The 25,620-nt window shown below is 46.2% G+C and overlaps 1 protein-coding gene across 1 annotated transcript; it reads right to left on the reverse strand.

Annotated features, from left to right (window-relative positions):
• Positions 1-1,534: 1,534 nt before the first annotated feature.
• On the reverse strand, positions 1,535-15,738 carry LOC309534710 (quinone oxidoreductase-like protein 2; the record flags this gene model as incomplete). Its single annotated transcript, XM_082227017.1, has 4 exons — positions 1,535-1,779; positions 7,393-7,444; positions 8,030-8,143; positions 15,613-15,738. 4 exons carry the CDS (start codon positions 15,736-15,738, stop codon positions 1,637-1,639), a joined length of 435 nt encoding a protein of 144 aa, XP_082083143.1. The 3' UTR covers positions 1,535-1,636.
• Positions 15,739-25,620: the final 9,882 nt, after the last annotated feature.

Below are 25,620 nucleotides of genomic sequence, written 5' to 3' on the forward strand. Positions count from 1 at the left end.
TTTCTAGAACAACAGGTGCCGGAACTCACCTTGAGTGGGTGATGCTTGAGCTGGCCAATGTGTCTTCTGGCTTAAAAACCACAAAGCCATGTGGAAGGCAGTAATACAGAACTTCGGGCAATGCCTTGTTCGGCTCTCACTCCGTGGGACCTGCCTTCCATTGACATAGTCGCAGCAGGTGCTGTAACTCCAATGATTTGACTTCCCGCTGTGGCAATCACACAGGGTCCCTGGACATTTCACCGTCTATTGATCCCTGTGCCACCACTTTATTTCTCGCTGCCACCACCCAGGCCCTACCTGGGACAATACTGAGTCCAGTCAGGGTTAAATTAGAACATAAACTTCTGTTTATTTATTGCAGTTTAACAAGCATGTGGTTGCATAAACGGTATCGGTCAATTACAATCATGGGTTGCCTATCCAGACCTATAACTTCCGCAACCTGCTCTCACTCACTAAACCACCTCTCAGATATTTACTTGTCTTCCTAGCTCCTAACTGTTCCTGACGCAGCTTATTTCGCTACACTAACTCAACCTACCCACAGACTCTGTCCCACTCCAACCAACTCCCAACAAACTCCACCCTTCACACCTCCCAGAGCTGATTTAATAGTCCCTCTGACTCCACCCCCCTGGGTTCTGATTGGGTAACTTGTTTAACTATTTCACCTCCAGCACTCTCATATGTTAACGTCACACCGCCGTCCCCCAAGGCACACTCTCCTGTTGTCTCCTGAAGCAGGCGGATGCCGACACACTCACAGGTGAGAATTAGCTTGGCAGAGCAGGAGTGGAGGAGAAAATGAGGATTACTAAAGTTTACAACACCAGTAGACCTGGTGCCTTCTCCATCCTGCAGTACACCTGGCTTCTCATTTGCCAGCCTTGAGATGCATACAAAACAGGGCAGCAGCAGCAGCAGCAGTGGAGGTAAAGGGTTTTGCCGGCAAGTCACTTTGGCAGATGGTTGAGCCTTTGTCTTCTACCCCTCTTTTCTTCTTAGTCTAGCACAGGCATAGGCAAACTCAGCCCTCCAGATGTTTGCGGACTACAACTCCCATCATCCCTGACCACTGGTCCTGTTAGCTAGGGATGATGGGAGTTGTAGTCCCCAAACATCTGGGAGGGCCGGGTTTGCCTATGCCTGGCCTAGCAGCAGCAAAAATAGGTGCTGAGCATGCCACAAGAGACAGCTCTACTCTGCTCCCTTCTGTACTGTTCTTCCTCCAAAGAACTCAGAGCAGTTCCTAAGCAGGCAGTCTCCCTTGCAGGCAACTTAGACGGCCAGAAATGTCTCATTCTCTAGGCTTGAATACTCCAGGAGTGTAGTCTGGGGCTTGTGCGCATGCCAGCACTGCTGCTGCTGCTGCTGCTCCAATATTTTTTGAAGATGGCAAGAAAGATGGGTGAAGAGCAGGCAAGGGTATAAATACAACACTGTTGGGTTCTGACAGGTAGACGCTATACGGATACCATGCATTCAGCGGCTGGGCCTGCACATTATCCTATCTGCTCCCATAATCCAAAACTGCCTTAGTGGCTTAAGTGAATCATTTGGGTTTCATGGTGGCAGTCTCCTTCCTCTTCAGCAGGATGGAGCCAAGGGTAGTTTCCTCCAAAAAAAGACAGGCTTAACTAACGGAGATGACCACCTTTCCTGTAGACTTATGCTGCGTCACGTGTGCAAAGGCTTCATTTACCTGAAAAGAATTAAAACACAAAGGCCCAAGAAGTTTTGCAAAGATGCCGGTGTACACATATCTCTGCAGCAACGCTCAAGCATTGTGCACAACAAATGAAGAAAGCAGGTCACATTTACAAACATGCACTCAAAGTGCTAAAACATCAGGCCCCTTTGAAGCTGCTAAACAGCTTTTTAGGGCAGCCAAGTACAATCCTTAATCGTTGCCGGTTCAGTTAAGTTGTGGGTGAACATATCAGACGACACAGCGATTCTTCAAACAGCTCTTGTTTATTCAGAGGCCAGAACAGAACTGAGCTGAAGGGCTCAGTCAGCCTGCTTATATAGAGCTCCAGTACAACGTTACTGTAGCAACTTTCTAAAACTATCCAATCACTGAACGTCACTTTCGATCCTTCATTTGCATAACTATCTACAGTATCCCCCTGCTGGCCCAGGGTGAGAACTTCAGTACATAACAAGTTCCTTTTGGCTTTATGCTAAAGGGCCACTCAGATTTAAACAGGCTAGGGAAGCCACAGGCTACCACATTGTTCCTGGGACATCTGTCACTGAAATGGCCTTGCCTTGCTTCTGTCTGTTTAACATGGTTTTGTGGTTTTATTTTGCCCTGTCATGCATTTGGCTATGTCATCTTTTATCATTAAGAGCAGTATATAAATTAATAAATATATGAAATGGCACAGATGGCACAGCACTTGGACTTCTTCAGATATTGGCCACGAAGAAGCCAGAATTATACAAGGTCAGAAACAAACCCCCTCAAATAGCACTTCTCCAACCCGATGCCCTCCATACGCTTTGGACTACATTGTGCTGGTTCCCACACAGGTATCCCAAAATATAATTGGCCAATTTGGGGAGGGGGGATCTTTGGAGATGGTTTAAAGCTCACATCCAGGTAAACCCTCCAAGATGGAAGGGCCCTTGTAGGTCATCCTATGGCATGTGGGAAAGCTTTTCACGTGAAGAGGATGCAGGCCCCAGGCCACCTGTGAAATGTCTCCTTGAAGATGTCCCCACCAACAGTGTCAATGACCACATCGGCTCCAGATGGCGACTGTGAGCTATGCAAAATCCAATGTATTTTTCAGAAGGTTTTTTTAAAAAGCATTTTCGCAGCATTTTTTATATGTGTGTAGATTCCATCTGAGACGCGGCTACTGGAATCTTCCTTCTCATTTCTTGCTGCCTCTTTCTCCTGCTTGCCTGCCTCACTTGTATACAATAGTCTATCTCCCTGATTGATTTCTTATTTAGCCAGCATTTTGCTAACTTTATTGTTCCCATAGTAACAAAGTACCGACTCCCTGCCTGAAAAAGCAGCCATTTTATAATATAGTAAAGGTAAAAGTACCCCTGCCTGTAAGGGCCAGTCGTGTCCGACTCTAGGGTTGTGCGCCCATCTCACTCAAGAGGCCGGGGGCCAGCGCTGTCCGGAGACACTTCCAGGTCACGTGGCCAGCATGACAAAGCTGCTCTGGCGAGCCAGCACCAGTGCAGCACACGGAAACGCCGTTTACCTTCCCGCTATAAAGCGGTACCTATTTATCTACTTGCACTTGGGGGTGCTTTTGAACTGCTAGGTGGGCAGGAGCTGGGACTGTATGACGGGAGCTCACCCCGCCGCGGGGCTTCGAACCGCCGACCATGCGATCGGCAAGTCCTAGGCACTGAGGTTTTACCCACAGCTCCACCCGCGTCCCACTTTATAATATAGCCACCAACAAAATCAAAACATTTATTCACGCAGATCTACATCATTTTGTGTAACATCTGTATCGGCAAAAGATCCGAAATATAGAGCAACAACCCTGAACTTTACTCAAAATGCTGCGCTGATCTGGTTAATCCCCTCACTATACACCAAAGGCCTTTCCCACCCCCTCTTTCCAAAGGCCTATCCCACCCCTCTGGTTTTTTTGTTTTGAATGTTTATTTTGCTCAGACAGTCATTTACCCTCGCTAGATTCAACATGCTGCTATCTGCCTTATTGCAGGGCAGATTTGAGGGTAAACCGTACGTGGAACGAGTCTGCCGCTGCGGACTGATGGAGGTAGAAACTGTCTCTCATGCCTTGTTACACTGCCGTTTCTACGGGGATAGACGCTCGGTATTTATTACCCCTGCTATACAAAAAATCTCCAAATGAATCCAAACTTCAATGTCTAAAATCCCTGGTAGAAGACAAGGATCCTGGGATCACGTTAAGGGCAGCCAAATTCTGTGTAATTGCCATAAAACTTAGGGAACAAGCTGTGCTATCATAATGATTAAGGTTTTAAATGATAATTTTAGGTTATATGTTAGTGACTAAGTTTATGTTGCTATATCTGTATTGTCCCTGTTCTACCTAATTGCAAATTCAAATGTATCCCTTTCGTGTTTTATGAATTCCTTGATATTGTATGTGGGCTGGAACTGGTCTGTGACCGAAATAATAAAATTCATTCGTTTATTTTGCTCTAGGTTAGGACTTTCTAAATAGATAAGCACAAGTCCAAGGTTGCTGTCGACAGTATCTCACCCTGGTCTTCAGCAACAAAGAGGTCCAGGGTGTTACAGTCACACCCTTGTTCATAAGGCACTGTAGCAGATGTCACAGAGTACCAAATCTTTCCGTCTATAAAACACCCCCATGTATAAGACGCCCCCTATTTTGGGGGACTTGGATTTAAGAAAATGGCCTCAGCACTATCTGTGTATAAGATGACCCCTAATTTTTGACATAATTTATTAGGGGGGAAAACCTAATCTTATACATGGAAAAATATGGTAATTTCACTGCAGTTGAAGCAGTCCTGCAGTTGAATGCCAACCCAAAGTTGCACAGACAACCCCCTCTTAACACATCTGGAGAAGTGAGGTAGCTTCGGCCAATATTTTGATGGATTAGACGTCTACACGCTGCAACCCTAAAGAATGATACTTTGGAGGCTTGTTTTCAATTACCTTTTGATCTGCAATGTACCGTATTTTTCGCTCTATAGGACGCACTTTTTCCCCTCCAAAAATGAAGGGGAAATGTGTGTGCGTCCTATGGAGCGAATGCAGGCTCCTTGGCTTCAGCGATAGCAACACGAAGCCTCCGAAGCGCAGAGGGAGCGCTCCCAGTCCCACCAGGAGATGCTGGGGACTGAACCTGATGCCTTCTGCATGCTAAGCAGTTGTTCTACCACTGAGCTCTGGCCCTAGCTCACCATACTGCTGTCAGGATAACATGGAGAAGGTGGAGGCTGAAGTGTGTATGCTCTGTGGAGGAAAGGTGGGATAGAAGTATAAGAAGGAATAAAGTATGTAAACTAGCCTATAAGTGAATAAGCTACAGTATATTTTTAACTTACTCTCCTAATAATTTGTATATAAATTATAAAAGTGGTATATAAATTTTGTTCAATAAAAAAGAGGAAATGTTCAGTCTTTCAAACAGTATGTTATGCCTGAGCCTTCATTGCTGAAACTCCCAACAGCATTTTCATGCTCACAAACACCTGATGAAGGAACCATTGTGACATAACCCATTCAAGCAGAGTGAAGGGGCAACAGGCTGTCAACAGTGGCAGTAGTTGGGAGCTCCCAGCTATTGAAAAGCCACATAGAGTCTTTTCATACTGCCTGAGGAATTAATCCCTTATTTAATGTTCATAATTGCTGGATCGATTTAACAGGACTGGAGCTAACATTTGCTTGGATTTGGCACCACTGATAGGGAATTGCCTGCTGCGTCCTCCGCTTTGAAGTCTCCCTGGTGTTTGGGCCTCCAGCACCTTCTTCAGCATGTCCAACCCATCTAAGAGGCGTATGATACTGGTGTTCCACTGGGTTAGGAAGAAGCTCCTGACAGAGAAGCCGTGGTCTACCATCTCGGCCAGACCTTCTGCCTCTGAACCGGCTTGCAACACTCCTCACATTTCACCCTACTTCACGAGGAGCAAGACACAACCCGCTCCGCTCAGGAGGTCCAGCAGGCGCAAGGTGCTGCGATTGCCGAATCTCACCGACCCCAAGTTTTTAAGATCTGTCATTGGCAGCGTTGGCCGGAAGAGAGCCGGCAGGCGTGGCAAGCAAAAGAAGACTCCAGCAGGAACAGGAAAAGGGGTGAGGGCTAGGCTAGAGGCAAGAAGGCTCCAAAGCTATTTGCAGGGTGGGATTGCTTTGGAAGATGCCTTCTCACAATCTCTACCCTTGAACCACGTAAGGACATAGGAAGTGCCTGCTGGATGAGGCCACATTGGCCTGTCTAGTCCAGCACCCTGTTCTCACAGTGGCCAACCAGAGGGCTGTGGAAACAAGAGCATTCTGTATTCCCTTCCTGCATCTTCCAGCAACTACTATTCACAAACGTTACTGCCACTGACTGTGGAGGTAGAGCATAGCCATTGTGCCTAGTGGCCATTGATAGCCTTCTCCTGCATAAAACCATCCAAGTTGGTGGCCGTCACAGCTTTCTGTGGGATTGAGCTTCCAGAGGGGTATCTGAGCATGCCTGCTGCAGGAAAAACAGGCATTAAAAGCACATTTCTCCCAAAGAATCCTGGGAATTGCAGTTTGTAAAGGGTGCTACAAATTGTAGCTATGCGGTAGAAGGGTAATCTACACTTCCCAGGATTCTTACAGGGGAGAAGCGATAATGCTTTTAATGTATGGCGTGTACACAGCCTCAAATTAGCTCCACCAGCTCTGTAATACTAGAGCAAAGATTATAATGCATATTGTTGTTGTACTTTTATAAATATTATAAAACCCATTCCTGCCAACCATGTAGTCTGGAATAAACTCAGTCACCCCTCCCACCATTAATTGTTTCTACTAGGTGGGGAGGGGTGTTGGATCTGCTTCCCTGCCTTGAAGAAAGGCGCAGGTCAGATGTGTGCCCAGACCTGGCCACGCTTCGCAAGAGAGGTGTGTTGGTTCAAGGTGGCCACACTGCCTGCAACTTGCACTCCTTCCTGACGTGTCTTCCCCAAACCCCTTCTTCCAGAGGCTGTGTTGAAGTTTTCCATCACGTGGAACACAAACTGGCGGAACTACCTCGAGGCTCAGGCAGTGGTGGAAACCCTTCTCAAGCATGAGACGCCAGAGAGCCTCTTGCAATACGAAGGGATCAAAGCAGCTGTGGAGTCTCTCCTACCATACACGGCACTTCCAGAGGCTGGAATGATTTCATGTGACAAAACATGAAGTTGCCTGACGCCGCCAAGTGGGACGAAGAGATGGACACGTGATGAGCTTTATTTATTTATTTATTTATTTATTTATTTATTGTTCATTTTATCGAGTACAGATTAGAAAAAAATACAAATACACGAAAAAAGGAAAATACATGTAACCAATAGAAAATTAGAAAACATTTTACCTCTTCTCATATTTACAATTATTTGCAACTCTACAAAACAATATTCACAATAAGGAAAAGAAATGAAAGGTAAAATATAAAAGAAAAGAACAAGAAGAAGATAAAGAAAAGGAAGAAATAAGATCAAGAATGAGAATTTTAAAAGTAGATAAGTATTCACTATACACAGCCATTTCCAATCTATATTTATGGAAGGGGCTCCGTTTCTCCTGCCGCTTCGCTGAAGGGGCGCTGAGCAGAGAGGGGGAGAATTTTTTTCCCTTGTTCTCCCCCCCTCTAAAACAAGGTGCGTCCTATGGTCGGGTGCGTCCTATAGAGCGGAAAATACGGTACTCCTCTGCCAGAGCTTTGGTATTGGCCACACCAATTACACGACCCCCCTAGTCCAAAAGCCATCAATGGAAAGCTGTCAACACACGAGATAATTTGATGCCCTACCATTTCTCCCCGCAAAACAGTAAAACATCCAGACATGTTGAAAGCAGCGCTCTTGACCTGACAGCAGCGGCTTTGCAAGCATTTTGCCAATCCCCCTGGCTCTAATCCAAATGGCAAGCTGGGATATGGGAGCTAACGGGATCTGTGCAAGCAGCACCACCCAGGGCAGCAACTAGGCCCCTGAACTATATGATACCTTTGCCTTGCACGACTCCATGCCTCTGCTTCTAGCCTCCTTAAGTGCGACAGAGCGAAGTCCGCCCCAACTGAAACTGTTGCACAAATATTGTTGATTTAATATAAGGCTAATATTGCTTAATGTAATGAAACTCGTTAAGCCGGTTCCCTAAAAACAATTTTAAAGAACAGCATTCAATAAACTTTCCTTGGGGGGGGGGGGAATAGATTAAAAATGTGATTCAATCTGGTGAATTGATTTCCATTCCAAACATGGGACAAATAAGGAAATATTAGTCATTTTTGCCAGAATTCTCTTGACACCTCCAGCCCCAATGAATTCCTCTCGCCTCCTTTAGGCTGTTGACAGCCTTACCAGTCTCCATCACATCCCCAGAAAACTCCATTCCTAAAAGAACATCAGGAATAGTGTTGGCTGCATATATTATCTGTTGCTTCTGCACCTACTGTGATCGTCATTCAATGGACCGAACATACAGAATACAGTCGCTAACAATGAATAACAACGGTGAAATAATCCTTCTTTCCTGACTGCATTTTCCTGCCTGCCAGTACTGCAAATTATAGCACACACAGTACATGCTTGGGCATATCACAAAATACACAACTTTAATAGAAATCAGTGCTGAGGGATGACCAGAAGGTGTCACTACAAGCACAATAAAGAGAACGTTGAACAAAGTTTTTCAAAAATGGACGGAAAGGTTGAATTATTATTATTATCATCCCCACTCCTCCCAGAGCAGAGCTTGGCGGGGGCTGACGCACAAGGAAACAAGTAATGTGCAGCAGGTAAAAACATCCTTCCCCTGCTCTCTGCTGAATAACAATGTAAAAATGTGATAAGCCGCTTATGTATACGCTTATGTATACATGTGGCGGTTGCAGCCCCTCTCTGAAAGAAAAATGGTGTCCTGTAGAGGTCAGGGGGCATATATTTTGTTTCTCCTTCCATTTTCATTTCCTCCATATTGTCACTGGTCCTGCCCCCTTTTTTATTTGTGTTTTTATTCATTAAATTTATATATTGCCCTTCATCTCAGGGCAGTTCACAGTGTAAAAATGCAATATAAAAAACCCCCCAAATACATCATTAAAATAAGAACAACAAACCAATAATTCCCCACCCCACCACACAACACATTTAAAAGAGCATTGGATGTCAATAAGCCAAAGACATAAAGGTGTGCAATGAAAACACCAGGTGAGCTTCCCTGGGGAGAACGCAAATGAGGAGCCACTGCAGAAAAGGCCCTGTTCTCATGTTGCCACCCTCTGGACCTCTTGTGGAGGAGGCACATGAAGAAGGGCCTTAGATGATTATCTCAGGGTTCGGGTAAGTTCTTTTCTTAAACGAGGATGCACTGGTTGCAATCCTGAGTCTAGCTGGGCTGCCTGAAATATTCTTGTACACTTTCCCATTCACCGGTGATCACAGATGAGTAAGAATAATTTATTTATTTAGGAAATAATTACAGAGCTCTGCAAGCAGTATAGTAATAACTTTGTAAATTAAAAAAACAGCTAAAATCCATAAACCAATGGAATAGACATAAAAAATATAATCATTACAAACAAAGGTAACATTAAAAAAAATATTAAAACCTGGGTAGACTGGGGGAAAATAGCATTTTTATCAGGCATCAAAAGCAACATAGCAAGGGCACCTGCAATGTCAATAGGCAGGGAATTTTGCAGCAGAAGTGCTGACACTTTACAGGTACAATTCCTCAGCAACGGACATTATGTGGCAATTGTAAAAGTGCAAGTTAGGCAGATTGGAGCGATCAAATCATCATGTACGGGGCATGGCAATCCCTTAAATGAAACTGGTCCCAAGCTGTTAAGGGCTTTATATACCCATATTAAAGGTAAAGGGACCCCTGACCATTAGGTCCAGTTGTGACCAACTCTGGGGTTGCAGCGCTCATCTCGCTTTATTGGCCGAGGGAGCCGGCGTACAGCTTCTGGGTCATGTGGCCAGCATGACTAAGCCGCTTCTGGCGAACCAGAGCAGCACACGGAAGCGCCGTTTACCTTCCCGTCGAAGTGGTACCTATTTATCTACTTGCACTTTGACGTGCTTTCAAACTGCTAGGTTGGCAGAAGCAGCGACTGAGCAACAGGAGCTCACCCCGTCGCAGGGATTCGAACCGCCAACCTTCTGATCGGCAAGTCCTAGGCTCTGTGGTTTAACCCACAGTGCCACCCGCATTCCTTTCATACATAATACCCATATTAGAACCTTTAATTTCACCCAGTAACAAATCAGCGGTCAGTGCAGATCTTTGAGCAGTTTTGCCAAGAGGCCTGGCCAGCAAACATTTCTAACCCAAAAATGAGGTGGTTCTTTAAATCTTTTTGGGTTATTTATGTACCACAAATGATTCATAGAAGTTGTTAGTCTCATAAAAAGGAGTATTGTTGGCTAGTAACTTTTGTCATCTTACTTGCAAGATTGGCTCATATCCCACTGACTTCTTTTAAGCAATACAGTGGTACCTTGGTTTACGAACTTAATCCATTCGGAAGTCCGTTCTTAAACCAAAGCACTCTTAAACCAAGGCGTGCTTTCCCATAGCAGCGGGGGACTCAATTTACAAATAGAACACACTCAACAGGAAGCGAAACATGTTCTGCTTCCAAGACAAAGTTCACAAACCAAAACACCTACTTCCGGGTTTGCAGCGTTCTTAATCCAAGTTGTTCATAAACTAAGCTGTTCTTAAACCAAAGTACCACTGTATAACATATTCAGGACTGGAGTTTCTGCAGCTGAAGAAACGCTGACAAAGGTCTGTCCAAACATTCCTGCAAGCCCTAAAAAAAGATTTCACAGCTCCCATAGGGAGCATGTTGTACTGCTTGAAATTATCATTGTTCCATTCTGGCTAAATATGTAAGCGAATAAAGCGCTAAAATTGGGTGAGCAGCAATCACAAGACTGGGACAGCAACGTCATATTGCATCCCCAGTGCAAACAAACAGCATTTGTGTTCAAGAAATAAGTACAGATCTTTGCCACCACCGTTGCAAAGGCAGCTACTCACTGTCATGGAGTCTGTTCTTCCTGTGCATGCTGACTAAGAAATAAGTCACTTCAAGTTCAATAGGGCTTACTTGTATGCATGGGACTGCAGCCTCAGTGACCTTTTATTATTAATTTATTACCCTCCTCTGCTCTCATACCAGCTTAATCAGCCGGGTTTAGCAGGAGATAGCACTCATCTCCATGCTGTGAAAAAGCAAAAAGTGCCACCGAATGATTCCTATGAATCAAGAATCTATGGGAGCCACAAGAAAGGGCAGTCTTTCTTTGTTTCTGGTTAGCTGGCAGTCCTACTTCATAGTTGCATTGGTCCAAAAATTTTATCTGACTAGTGCACTCTCTTAGGATGCTATTAGGATGTTTCTCATACTCTGTGTGTAACCTAAACCTCCTTTCCTGTGTTTCTTCTTCGGACTTCATTATTTTATGCCCTATCCTAAGCTGCAGGCAGTTGCCCCTGGAGGTACATAATGACCTAGAAAGTGTGTGTTTTTCTGGGAGAAAGGGAAGCGTTGAATTAAAATTCTTGTAGAAAATGCTGCTTTAAAATCCAGTGGCTTGTGGTTGTTGTTTACTCATTTCTCCATCTGCTCCCTAACTGGCCTGGTTTGCACATCACGCTGAACTGGAGTACAGCTTGCCATCACGACTCCTTAACCAAGACCTGTAACTATAAGGAAAACCTTGGCTACACATTGTGGCCATGGAGGAGAGACCCTAACTATGATCCCAGGCTTGGACAATACGCTAGACCAAACCAAAAAAGCCAGGGTTGGGGGCAGCAATGCAGCTACAATATCCTCCTCAGGAACCAGCACGTTCATGAATTTGCACTGCCATGGTTTAGCTTACCCTGGTTTGAGGGCACAACCAGTCCCTCAGACATGCACAAACATACTATTTAATATTTACTCATCCCATGCGGATCCCATGAGTCCATGTGGGACGCGGGTGGCGCTGTGGGTAAAACCTCAGCGCCTAGGACTTGCCGATCGTATGGTTGGCGGTTCGACTCCCCGCGGCGGGGTGAGCTCCCGTCGTTCGGTCCCAGCTCCTGCCCACCTAGCAGTTCGAAAGCACCCTTAAGTGCAAGTAGATAAATAGGTACCGCTTTCTAGTGGGAAGGTAAACGGCGTTTCCGTGTGCTGCGCTGGTGCTGGCTCGCCAGAGCAGCTTCGTCACGCTGGCCACGTGACCCGGAAGTGTCCTCGGACAGCGCTGGCCCCCGGCCTCTTAAGCGAGGTGGGCGCGCAACCCCAGAGTCGGTCACGACTGGCCTGTATGGGCAGGGGTACCTTTACCTTTACTTTTACATCCCATGCTATATTGATCTTCAGTCAGGCATTAGTGAAATGTTATCTTTCCACAGGGCTAATATTACAGCACTAACTCACAACCCTGGTGCTGTTTCAGCTGTTCAAGGTTCAAAGCACTATTACGGATGAGTGACTGCCCTTTGGACAGTTTGTAATCAGAGTTCCACAGGTAAAGAACTCACAACCACAGGGTGAAGGTACTCCTGTTATTGCAGGAGTGAGGAAACCATGGCAACGACGATCTTTTCCATGATATGAAAAGCCCTGGACCACACAAGAGGGGCCTTCACTGCAGCATCTCCCCAAACCAGTGCTAACCCTTAGGAAACTGTGCCAATACTTTTATGGGTCGTTCACTGGCGCATCCAGGGTTTCCCACAGCAGTGCAGAAGGACTGGATATTGCTGCAGTAGCTCAGATGCTGACAAGGCTAGATGAGGATCAGGCCCCAGCTGGAGAAACTCAGCAGCTCAGGAAAATTTCTACAGCTGCAATACTTATAAAACTTTATTCATCTTAGCAAGGTTTAGAAGCCCACACTATACTGGGAAACATCAACGCCTCCGCCCAAAAGGCTCCCCCCCCCATTTTACAAAGGGATGAACAAAGACTTGCATAATTCTACTCAGTGATCCCTGAAAGAAGATCTGGACCCATATCCCACAGGCCTATACTGACCACTGGAATCAAAACGTGTATCAGACCCTCGCAATTCACACCCCTCAAACCTGTAAGGTCTGTGAGTTGCCAACTGAAAGTCCAGCACTTTCCCTGAATACCCAGGCATATGCATGCTTTAGAAAGCCATGCAGGATAATCTCATAGTGTGTTGGCAGTGAAAATGCTCTCTCTGCTGCAAGAGCCCAATTTACAGTCCAATTTTTAAAACCATGTAAAACAATCTGGATTTTTAGCTCACACAAAGCCCAACGAATGGTAAACTTAGAACATATAACCAACATACACACTTGTTTACTTTGAACTGCAAGAAAAACCACTGTCTGATCTTTTCAGCAGCAAGATGCTTTTCCATTTTGTGGGATGCAAACTAGTATTCAGTGGTGCTTCACACGGCAGCCAATTTTGGTTTATCCTTGTCAAGAGTGACGATCTGAGTTTGGTAGATTTGTACCACATGCTTCCCAGCTACAGGGGCACTTTTGTAAGATGTTTTTGCAAAGATTGAAGTGTGGAAATAACGAGTGTATTATGGGCAGAAGGTAGCTGAAGGTCAGGGAGATGGATGTGGTGGCTGGTGGGGGGGTCAGTGTGGGTGCAGTGGTCAGTCTCTGGGAGATTTGAAGTAAATCAGCAAATATTTCACACTCTGACCTAACAATACCAATAAAACAATATCCCTCCCAGTTATACTGCTGAAACGAAGAAGGGGAGGTACCAGAGTGGATTTTCATAGGGAAGAACCATCAGCCTCAGTCAGTTCTAGTACTCAGAGCTAGGTAAAGGTACCCCTGACCATTAGGTCCAGTCGCGGACGACTCTGGGGTTGCGACGCTCATCTCACTTTATAGGCCAAGGGAACCGACGTTTGTCCACAGACAGTTTGTCCAGGTCATGTGGCCAGCATGACTAAGCTGCTTCTGGCGAACCAGAGCAGTGCACGGAAACGCCGTTTACCTTCCCGCTGGGGTGGTACCTATTTATCTACTTGCACTTTGACATGCTTTCGAGCTGCTAGGTTGGCAGGAGAGTACTCAGAGGTAAATTATACTGGCTCCAGGAGCTTCTTCTCCTTTGCATCAGGCTCGGCTTGGTGGATGTCAAGGTTGTAGTAAGAAAACAAACGAAGTGGATCTCAGAAGCCTGAAGTCTGCCCACCCCTGGCGTATACAATTGATTGTGCCCCTTCTGACCTGTGCGCCTGCAGGGACCCCAGAGCTTGTGATCTCGCTACAGAGCAAGCCCTGCGCACAATACACCTAGCCCAATAATGTCCACAGGGATTCCGGCTCTGGGATTAGACCAGGGTATGTTATTTATTTAATTGGAGACTCATCTGAAATAAAAGGGTTTCGTTCTTCTCTTTGTACCTTCAAGAGACAGTTCACACTACTATTTACACATAATAAATCAACAAATGCCTACTCACCTGGGCTGAGAAAGCGTGTTCTCCTTGATGGAGAGCACGTGTTGCGGTGGGGGCCGCCAGGACACTCCAAAGTTGGGGGCGGGCTAACTGATCGTTGGCCACTGATGCGATTGGGGCTTCCCTTGTTGTTGGGAAGAAGTTAATGTTGCCATTTATTGATTGACAGCCAGAAATAGTAAAACTCCTTGCACGAGGCTAGGGCTTCCTCTTTTCACCCGTGCATCGGATTGCCCGTCCCTCCCTCCCTAGAATAGGGTTGTTCGCTTTGACCTTGCTATGCCTGTCATGGGGTCGTCTGCTTTGGAGCGGGGGCCTGGTAGGAATTTTGTCCATCTGGCTGATTGGCTGGGGCCATTTGGTTTTTGCCTACTGCGTAGCAAATCGTCACAACTTGTAAGGTTGCGGTTAGGCATTGGTTTATGGTTTGGTTGGTTGAGGGGCATGGATTGGCTGTGCCTGCCCCTCTAATGCTGCTGCTGCAAGGGATTCCGTTAAAGGAATTGGGGGCTAACTATTGCTTGTCCACTCTGTCAAGGGGGCTCGGGCCATAGCAATGAGCTCCTGGTTGCATTTGGGGTGAGGGCAGATTCCCTGCTCCGCGTAACCCCCAAGTGTATTCCCCCATTCTGACTTTCGCATCGTGCGGAATGTCAGTCTGTCCCCCATGGTGGGGGCAGATAGTCGCAACCAATGCCTAAGCAACCACTCACAAATTTGTATTTTAATAAAGTTGTGGCCAAAATTATGCCAAAAACCTTAAACAAAAAATTCTGTGTGATGTGTGAGTTATTGGGGTGGACCTGGGGACCTCGACACGCAACTAATAACACCAAAGCAACTAGGCAAGCAAATCTTTCCACACCCAAAAAGAGAAGACTCTTTCACACCCAGCTCCCTTGTTCAGGCTATCCCTGCACCACGCTGTGGGTGGGCTAGTATCTATTTGTGCGGGCTAGCAAATTCTTTGGCCTGTTTTCAAGGCTTCTGTAAAAGCACTTCCTATGACGCAAACGCACTCTCATCTATTGTAGGATTGCCACCCCTAGGGAGGCCAGCTGGGAAACTTACACAACTTTATCACATTTTTTCGCCCAGAGAACTTGCTTAAGGCAGTCAGTGATGGTGGGATAACAAATCTGTTTCTCGTTTCGACATCTGATAAGAGGCTTGAGGAAAGCTGAAAATGAACAGAACCCGAGACTATAAGCAGGGGTAGGTGGGAAGCAGAGTTGCCTGAGAAAGCAGAGAATGGCTTTGAACAGAGATCAATATCCTGTTTAAATAGGGCGGCCACCTTTTGCCCCGTAAGCGGAGGTTCCAGATAATAACCCTAAATCTACACAAGCTGGAACACCCTTTGATATCTCTTCACCTGAACAACCTGCCAAAGTACCTGTAAGAAAAATCCTCTAAATGCCTCAAGCCTTGCCGCTCCTTTACCTCATGTGGTTGCAGTGAAGAAGACCGGATGTCCCTGACAACCTTTTTCAGCTCAGTGCAAAGCGCTGCTAGGTAGGTCTTCTGGGGCTGCCGGGGGACAAGGCTGCTCAGACAGGATCCAGCCATACTCGGCCAAAAGCTTTCCTCCTGCAACACGAGAATGGGTACCAAAGTCACAATGTCATCCCGAATGCCACCATTCTCACTCTGCATCCACAATTTTAAATATAAACACCATTAATGTGTCCAACGTTTGTTGGCACATAAACATTCCCAATTTCAAGTTTGGCAAATGTCGACGACCTAACACAGATGCAACGGTGGTACCTCGGGTTAAGTACTTTATTCGTTCCGGAGTTCTTAACCTGAAACTGTTCTTAACCTAAAGCACCGTTTTAGCTAATGGGGCCTCCTGCTGCCGCCGCACCGCCGGAGCACAATTTCTGTTCTCATCCTGAAGCAAAGTTCTTAACCCAAGGTGATATTTCTGGGTTAGTGGAGTCTGTAACCTGAAGCGTATGTAACCTGAAGTGTATGTAATCCAAGGTACCACTGTATCTCTAAACTGTGGTAAGGAAAGTCCCTTCCACAATCCCTACAAGAATCCTCTTCGTTCCTTTCCCTGGTTGGAGTTAACTATGGTATGATGTCACACATGAATTGGTACTAGCCAGAGTTAGCTTGAACCAGGGTTGGCAAACCAGTTTCTAACCCTGATTTATTTTTATTTTATTTTTTTAAATATTTTTATTGCTTTTTTTCCAGATACAGAGTCAGATATATAAGAGAAATAACAAAAAAAAGAAAAGAAGAACTCTTAACGACTGCAATAGGAAAAGGCAAGGGGTGAGAAGGTGAAAAATGGCTTAGTCATGTATAATGAGATAAGAATCCAATGTCTTTGTTCATACCAGGTCTCTCCATGGTTTTAAGTTTGGTAATGACTGGAAAGAGAAGCTGCTGAATTGCAACTCATTACCAAACTTAAAACCATGGAGAGACCTGGTATGAACAAAGACATTGGATTCTTATCTCATTATACATGACTAAACCATTTTTCACCTTCTCACCCCTTGCCTTTTCCTGTAAGACCTATTGCAGTCGTTAAGAGTCGTCAACAGGCTCATCTCAGCTATCTGCCAATCTCCCATTCCCACCACCCTTCTGAGTAATACCCCTCCCCACCTTCTCACTATATAGAAGGATCTGGCAACTTCTGTTTCAGTGTATCTGAAGAAGTGTGCATGCACACGAAAGCTCATACCAAGAACTAACTTAGTTGGTCTTTAAGGTGCTACTGGAAGGAATTTTTTTATTTTGACTATGGCAGACCAACACGGCTACCTATCTGTAACCTGATTTAAAAGACACCCATAGCAGTGAAGACACTGCACAGTTCAAGCTCATCTCGGGAAGGATAGGGAGCTTCTGCACAGCTAGGCAAGGACAGAAGGAAGCCCATGTTGTTGTTGATGATGATGTTATATGTCACCTTCCTCCTAGGAGATCAGGGCAGCAAAGACAGTTCTCCTTCTCCCCACAACCCAAGGTCACCCAGTGAGTTCCATGTCAAGGCGGGGGTTTGAACCCGGCTCTCGCATATCGCATACCCAAGTCCAGCACTTTAACCCCTACACCACAATGACGCTCAGCGATTGCATAGCGCAGGGTGTCCCAGGTAGCATGGTCCAGTGACGTGCCTATATCAGGCTTCAATCATAAGTTCCAGAAACAACTCAAAAACTTCCAAAGTTTTGCATCGCAAAAAGATACCTTATTATTTGGGAGCAGAACATTACTAAGGCACTACCCAAATGTTGTGTTTTAATTGTTGTAACCCACCTAGGGGACCTTAGTATGAAGGGCGGATAATAAATTGTAATAAAAGTAACAGTAGTAGTAGTAGTAGTAAAGGTAAAGGTACTCTAGGGTTGTGCGCCCATCTCACTCTAGAGGCCGGGGGCCAGCGCTGTCCGGAGACACTTCCGGGTCACGTGGCCAGCGTGACATCGCTGCTCTGGCGAGCCAGAGCCGCACACGGAAACGCCGTTTACCTTCCCGCTAGTAAGCGGTCCCTATTTATCTACTTGCACCCGAGGGTGCTTTCGAACTGCTAGGTTGGCAGGCGCTGGGACCGAACAACGGGAGCGCACCCCGCCGCGGGGATTCGAACCGCCGACCTTTCGATCGGCAAGCCCTAGGCGCTGAGGCTTTTACCCACAGCGCCACCCGCGTCCCCTAGTAGTAGTAGTAGTAATAAATAATTAGTGCCCCCTCTAGGCATAGCTAGATGGAATCACTGGCCTCTGATCTATGAGAAAATCTTATCGTGGATCTTTCCTTTGCATAACTTGTCTTACTCTTAGTTTGGAAAATATTCAGCCTCTGTGGCGTTTGCCCCCCTATGTGTATGACATCATACTGGGTTCATAGGGAAAGAGTTAACTAATTGTAAAATGTCTAACCAATGGGAACCCAGGGAGTAGAGTTAACTGTGTATAAGGTTTAAGCACAGAGGGTTTTTTTAGTTCGTCAGAGTTGTTGAGAAGTCAGTCTGGAGGTAGAAGAGACAGAGAAGATACGTCTGTGGGTTGGGCTAGTCTGGTGTGAGAAAGTGAGAGAATCTGTTAAGAGGCGTCAGTCAAACAGTTGAGATAATCAGTCAGAAGGTATTAGGAAGGTATAGGTCGGTAAAGAAACTAAAGTTAAGATACTGACAGGAATGTTATCGGAGAAACCATAAACTTGTTAATGTGTGTAAAATAAATTTGGTGGGGGGGGTTGGTTCACTTTTAACAACTGACTGGGCTCAGTGTTTTACCAGAGAGTAACTGGTTGGTGGCAGTGGGGAAGTGAGCACAGTGGTGGCACAGGAATCAATAGACCGTTCGACGTCCGGGGACCCTGTGTGATCTCCACACCCTCCTTCCAGCTATCAGGAAATACCGTATTTTTTGCTCTATAAGACTCACTTTTTCCCTCCTAAAAAGTAAGGGGAAATGTGTGTGCATCTTATGGAGCGAATGCAGGCTGCGAAGCTATCCCAGAAGCCAGAACAGCAAGAGGGATTGCTGCTTTCACTGTATAGCGATCCCTCTTGCTGTTCTGGCTTCTGAGATTCAGAATATTTTCTTTCTTGTTTTCCTCCTCCAAAAACTAGGTGCGTCTTATGGTCTGGTGCGTCTTATAGAGCGAAAAATATGGTGCATATCGCTGCTCAAAGCCTTGTCCTCTACACACCAGCAAATACATTGCCTGGAAAACTGGTGCAACAGACTAACACGGCTTCCCCCTCTGGAATGCATGGCTTCAACAAGCGTCAGTCGCTAACATCTTCTCTATTCTCTTTGGCCAGTGTTTTCTTCACACTATAAATGGGGGCTAGGAGAACCCATTCCACGTTCTACAACAAAGTTGCCTACTATTACAGAATCATGGAATTGTAGAGTTGGAAGGGACCACGGGGGTCATCTAGCCCAACCCCCTGAAATTAAGTGCCTACTGAGCGCTTTTAGAGCGGCTGACTGCCTGACTGCATTCTGAAGAGAGATGAGAGGGCCCTTAGTTGTCGCGGGGCTGACTCCCTTCCGTTGCATCGTGCACACACCAAATAAATGGAAAGAGAAGCAAGTAGCAAGCCTCCAAATAAGGATGAGAGTCAGTGTGGTGTAGTGGTTAAGAGCGGTGGACTCGTAATCTGGGGAACCGGGTTCGCGTCTCCGCTCCTCCACCTGCAGCTGCTGGGTGACCTTGGGCCAGTCACACTTCTCTGAAGTCTCTCAGCCCCACTCACCTCACAGAGTGTTTGTTGTGGGGGAGGAAGGGAAAGGAGGTGGTTAGCCGCTTTGAGACTCCTTAGGGTAGTGATAAAGCGGGATATCAAATCCAAACTCCTCCTCCTGATGACCACAAAGCCCCCAAGTCAACCTGGGGACACACGAGGACAGGCGGGAGAGCAGCCTTGTTGGGCCACAGCGGACGTCCTTGCATGGGTTTCCGCTAGTGGGACTTACTTGTGGAGAGCCAGGGCGGTCTAGTGGTTTAGAGTGTCAGACATGTCTAGCCCAAATATGGAAACAAGAAGTAGTACCAACAAAAGAAGAGTGGCAGGTGAAGATGATGGACTTTGCAGAACTGGCGAAGCTGACAGGAAAAATCCAAAACCAGCAAGATCAAGCATTCCGAAAGGAATGGAGTAAATTTAGACGATATCTGAAAGATTATTGTAAACAATTAACATCACTAGCAGCGTTGTCTGAAGACTTGTAATGAGAAATTTTCTACCCTTCTATATTTATTTAAAATTTTGAGTTGGAGGGAAGGACGTTGACAGGCTCCAAAGAACCAGGGACATAAAGTCGAGTGTTATGATGTGAACATACAGTGGTACCTCGGGTTACATACGCTTCAGGTTACAGACTCCGCTAACCCAGAGATAGTACCTCAGGTTCAGAACTTTGCTTCAGGATAAGAACAGAAATTGTACTCCGGCGGTGCGGCAGCAGCGGGAGGCCTCATTAGCTAAAGTGGTGCTTCAGGTTAAAAACAGACCTCCGGAATGAATTAAGTACTTAACCCGAGGTACCACTGTATATTGTTGTTGTTGTTGTTGTTGTTTAGTCGTTTAATCGTGTCCGACTCTTTGTGACCCCCTGGACCAGAGCACGCCAGGCACTCCTGTCTTCCACTGCCTCCCGCAGTTTGGTCAAACTCATGCTGGTAGCTTCGAGAACACTGTCCAACCATCTCGTCCTCTGTCATCCCCTTCTCCTTGTGTCCTCCATCTTTCCCAACATCAGGGTCTTTTCCAGGGAGTCGTCTCTTCTCATGGGGTGGCCAAAGTATTGGAGTCTCAGCTCCACTGTATATTATAAAATGGAAAATAAATAAAAATGGTGTGTTTGTGTAAAATAGAGTGTCAGACATGTCGGCCCAGGATCTGGGAGAGCAGGGTTCGAATCCCCACTCAGCCATGAGGCTCCCTGGGTGAACTTGGGCCAGTCACCACAGAGGGTTGTTGTGGGGCTGGAATGGGGGGGGGGAGAGGAGAGCCCTGTACACCACCCTGAGCTCCTTGGAGGGGATTCAGAGGGGCGCTCACGGGGGGAGCAGGGCTGATGCTAAGGAAGGGGGCGCATCCATCCGGCTTGGATGCCGGGGGCGCCAAGGATCTTCCTGTCCCAGCCGGGAAGAAAAGCGCAAACTCCGCGCGCAAGCTGCGCAATCCAGCGGCCACGGAAAGCGACAGCGGGCGGGTTCCCGAGCTCGCACCTGCAGCCCGGGAGCGCGCCCGGCTCCCCCAAAGCGGCGCAGCCCCGGGGACCCGCTTCCCCTCGCCGTCGTCGCGCGGCGGAGCAAGTTGGGCGCGGATTCCCGGCGCTGCTTCGCTCCTCCTTCTCCTCTTCCTGAATCCAGCGGATCGGACGGAGCCTTGCTCTCCTTCCGCACCAGAAGCCTCCCGTTCCCCGGCGGGGAGAGGAGGAAAGGTCTCCTGGAGAGGGGGAGGCGATCCTTTCTCTCCCCCCCCCCCGGACACCGCCTCCCCAGCCTTGCAAATGCGGGTGCCAAGCAGTGCCGGACTTACGTATAAGCTGAACAAGCTATAGCTCAGGGCCCCACTCTCTTGGGGGGCCCCCAAAAAATTAAAGGGGAAAAAACTGGATATACATTTCCAAAATATAATATAAAAAACAAATAAAATAAAACCTACATAGAGCAACAGTGTTTTGTGTTGTGTAGGCTCCTATTTGTTATGTGCAAATGGATTTGGATACCTATTAGGTCCATAAATTACCATATAGTGACCCAGAAACTACAACTAATCCAGAATGCGGCAGCTAGACTGGTGACTGGGAGCAGCCGCCGAGACCACATAACACCGGTCTTGAAAGACCTACATTGGCTCCCAGTACATTTCCGAGCACAATTCAAAGTGTTGGTGCTGACCTTTAAAGCCCTAAACGGCCTTGGCCCAGTATACCTGAAGGAGCGTCTCCACCCCCATCATCCAGCCCAGACACCGGGGTCCATCTCCTGAGGGCCTTCTGGCAGTTCCCTCACTGCGAGAAGTGAGGTTACAGGGAACCAGACAGAGGGCCTTCTCGGTGGTGGCACCCGCCCTGTGGAACGCCCTCCCTTCAGATGTCAAAGAGATAAACAACTACCTGACATTCAGAAGACATCTTAAGGCAGCCCTGTTCAGAGAAGTTTTTAATGTGTGACATTTTAGTGTATTTTTGGTCTCTCTGGAAGCCTCCCAGAGTGGCTGGGGAAACCCAGCCAGATGGGCGGGGTACAAATAATACATTATTATTCTTAGGGCCTCATCAAACCGAAATCCAGCCCTGGTGCCAAGGACCAATCTTTCTGAGTCCCCCCCACCCCCTCTATCATCCAAAAGCTCTCAATCTGGCCTGTCGCTAGCCCTAACTTTTAAAAATGCAAATTAATGGGATCCTATTCACGGATCTCCCATGTCACCCAGATTTTGCAGTGGTCCAGAGAGATTAGTAGAAGGATCCCAAGGCCGCCTCTGGCAGGAGGATTCCGGTGGGGACTTTGCAATGTCAAAGGGAGGCATATTCAAGAACCCAAATAGGTCGTCACCCACCCACACTTGCTAGGCCTGTGTACTCGGTAGAGGAAGTTAAGGTTTGGTGGGGATGCGGGACAGGGCCTTCTCTGTGGGTGCTCCCAGACTCTGCAATTCCCTCCCACGAGAAGCCAGACTGGCTCCCTCCTTGTCTTTCTGCTGGCAGGTGAAGATTTTCTTCGCTTTAGGGAACTGATTGCTTCTAATGATAGGACTATGCCCTTTATTTTTAAATTTGTAATCTGGTTTTTTTTATAGATCTTATATATTTACATATCGCTTTAATTCTATTACTGTTTAATTGCTTTTTTAATTGTCCCCCCACCCCATGTTTTTAGCCGTTCCTATTTTATCTGTGAGCTGCCTTGAGCCCCTGTCAAGGAAAAAGGCCAGGTATATATGAATGAATAAATGAATAAAAATAGTTGGTGTGTCATGTACATTTGTTACATAAGACGACAACTTCTTATGTTCCTTATCTTGTGAACTACCCTGTGATCTTCAGATAAAGGACAGTATACAAATAAATAATAATAATAATAATAATAATAATAATAATAATAATAATAATAATAATAATTCTATTAGGCTTTTTCCAGATGATGCCACCTGATATCGCAGGATAATTTACAGCTAAGCCATACAATAAATGAAGCCACATTACGTTGATCTGGGCTATTTTACTTGGCTGGTTTTGTCTGGGGTGGCAGTGTCTCTTCAAGATCTTAGAAGGCAGAGATCTCTTCCAGCCCTGATACCTGACATCCCTTTAAAATGGGGAGGCAGAGACTGCGGCAGGGCTCCCGTCTCTGTATGCAAAGCATGTGGCAGAGAAGTTGAGAAATCCTAGTCAATTAAATCTCCCCAATAGAAGCAGCCCCTGAATTGCCCACCGACTGCAAGGAGGCGGTGGAATAAAATTGTTATTGCCTGAAAATGCTGGTACTTGAAGTCAGCAGGATGAACAACATTCATGTCTGAAAGCAAGACTCATATGTGAATCTATCAGTTTTTCAGTTATCTGAGATCCTCGGATGAAGAGCAGTATATAAATTTAATAAAAAAATAAAAAATAAACAACTTACTGACTGGGGAGAGCTATGAAAGAGTTTGAGGGGTACATTTTCAAATGGGTTTGTATCCTCTCAAGAAGGCTAGATAATTTATGGTGCTATTATAAGCCCTTCCTACTTTGGTCTGTATGGAGAGCTTTCTGAAAATAAATGGCAGTTCTTCATGTAGCAACTTTATTTTCAAATACAACGTATTGTTCATTTGTGCCCCCGCCCCTCCCCCAAATTGTACACTAAGCATTTATGGCAAGGCCAGGATTCAGGGGTGTTTCTAGATCAGGCATAGGCAAACTTGGCCCTCCGAATGTTTTGGGACTACAATTCCCATCACCCATAGTTAACAGGACCAGTGGTCAGGGATGATGGGAGTTGTAGTCCCAAAACATCTGGAGGGCCGAGTTTGCCTTTGCCTCGGCTAGACTGTGATCTGTGTCCCAGAACAGACAAAGTGTTGGGTGTCACTTCTAACCATCATTTGGCCAGTGGAAGAAACATGATGTCATGAAGTGCTTGACATGTACATTTAATCAGAGTAACAATGTTCATCTGTTGTAGTAAAAACAGCAGAGCCCAGTGGGCAGTGCTCGAAAACTAACCACTATATTGTGCCATAAACTTTCAGAGGCCACTTTGTCAAGAAATACACATGTGGCTCCTCTTCCTCCCCCCCCCCAGCATTTGGAGAGGAAGCTGGAAAGAGCAAACAGCAATGAGTTTCAAAGCCACACGGCAGCCTCTTTTGAGAGGTAGAAATTGAATGTCAGAGAATATATCCTGCAGACAGCTGGCAAGAGATGAAGGGGCAGAGCAGCAGCGATGGCAGTGACTTGGCTTTTAAATATTTAACCCTCTCTGCCACCAGCGGGGCTGCACATCAGCCTCCATCCCTCATCAAAGAAGCTATTCATCTCCCCTTGGAGATGGGAAACCTTGGTATCCTGGTCTTCAAGTCACGCTCTTGTCTGCAGATGCCTCATGGAATGACTAATATCTGTGACTGACTTCCCAAGAAACTCATGAGTCAAAAGGTTCCAGAAACAGCTCTGCTCATCACTGATCTTTCTCTAGGGAACACTCTTGAGATGTTTCTGAAATAGTAAGCAAGCACAACAGCAGCCTAATGACCGGTTGCTTAAACACAAGCATGGTGGTAATTTGAGAGCTGCTGTGCTTTGGGGGTCTCTTGCAGGCAAGAAGGAGCCACTGAAGAGCAAACCCCAAAGGCTGAAGGTGTAAAGATATAAGCTCTGCTGCGAAAAGGTATGGATGCTGTGAGCCGCTACCATCAAATAGCATTCAAGGTCTATTTGTGCCTACAGTCTTCAGTCTTCAGTCAAAGGGATCCTGATGGGATCCTAATCATATGTCACACAGGTTGCATAAGAATGAAAAGTGGTAAAATACATATTTCTGCATATTACTGTCATACAGGGTGGGGAGAGGCCACTGACCCTTCACATTCTGTTGACTGTTTCACTTAGACCTGTCCAGGTGTTACATTCACCATCTGAGGCATCAATCAGTACCCAGCTTTTGGGATGTAGCCAGTTGGTGGCCAGAGGAAGAGACAGTTCAGTCGTGGTGCCCTGGGAGGTTTGCCTGGTACGCAGAAATTTCAGTATGCTTACTAGCAGCTATTACTGTATCCACTGGTTTTAATTTTTAATTTTACTGTTTTGGGTTTTTTACATGAGTGACATTTGTATTGGTGCTCTTGCAGCGTCCCTTTCTGACGTCTGCTAAAAATGTTCTTGTTTAGACAAGCCTACCCAGATGCTTAGAAAGTTTAGGTAATTTTAATCTGTTTTAGTATTTTAACCTTTGTATGTTTTAAAACATGGTTGTGAGTTTTTCCTCAGTTTTACTGTTTTATCATTCTGCAAACAGTTTTGAGGGTTTTTTGGTTTTTTTACAACCAAGCAGTGCATAAACTTTATGAAATAAATAAGTGTAAAGCTGTAAAGGGAGGGGGTTTGTGATGGGGAATTGGTGGCGGTGGAAGTAAGTGGTGTTGATGAGCGAAGCAAGCAGGGTACAGTCCCTAATGCACTCATATTTCTGCTGACTTCCTTAAAATGGCATCTCCTGGAAGAGACTTCAAGATCCATTACTTTAAACCAGTGGTAACCAACATGGTGCCGCCTGGATTTTGCTGAACTGCAACTCCCACTCCTGGGGCTCCCATTGGCTGGGGCTGATGGGAGTTAAGAGTCCTAAAGCAAGTGGAAGGCCCATTGGCCAGCCCTGCTCTAGACCCTAGTTCCTAGTTCCTGCGAGATCCATTCCTTTACACTACATTCACTGCAAAAATAACTTCTATTAGATAATGGGATGGAAAGTAGC

Source organism: Podarcis vaucheri (assembly GCF_965113315.1).
Source record: "Podarcis vaucheri genome assembly, chromosome: 6".
NCBI lineage: Eukaryota > Metazoa > Chordata > Lepidosauria > Squamata > Lacertidae > Podarcis > Podarcis vaucheri.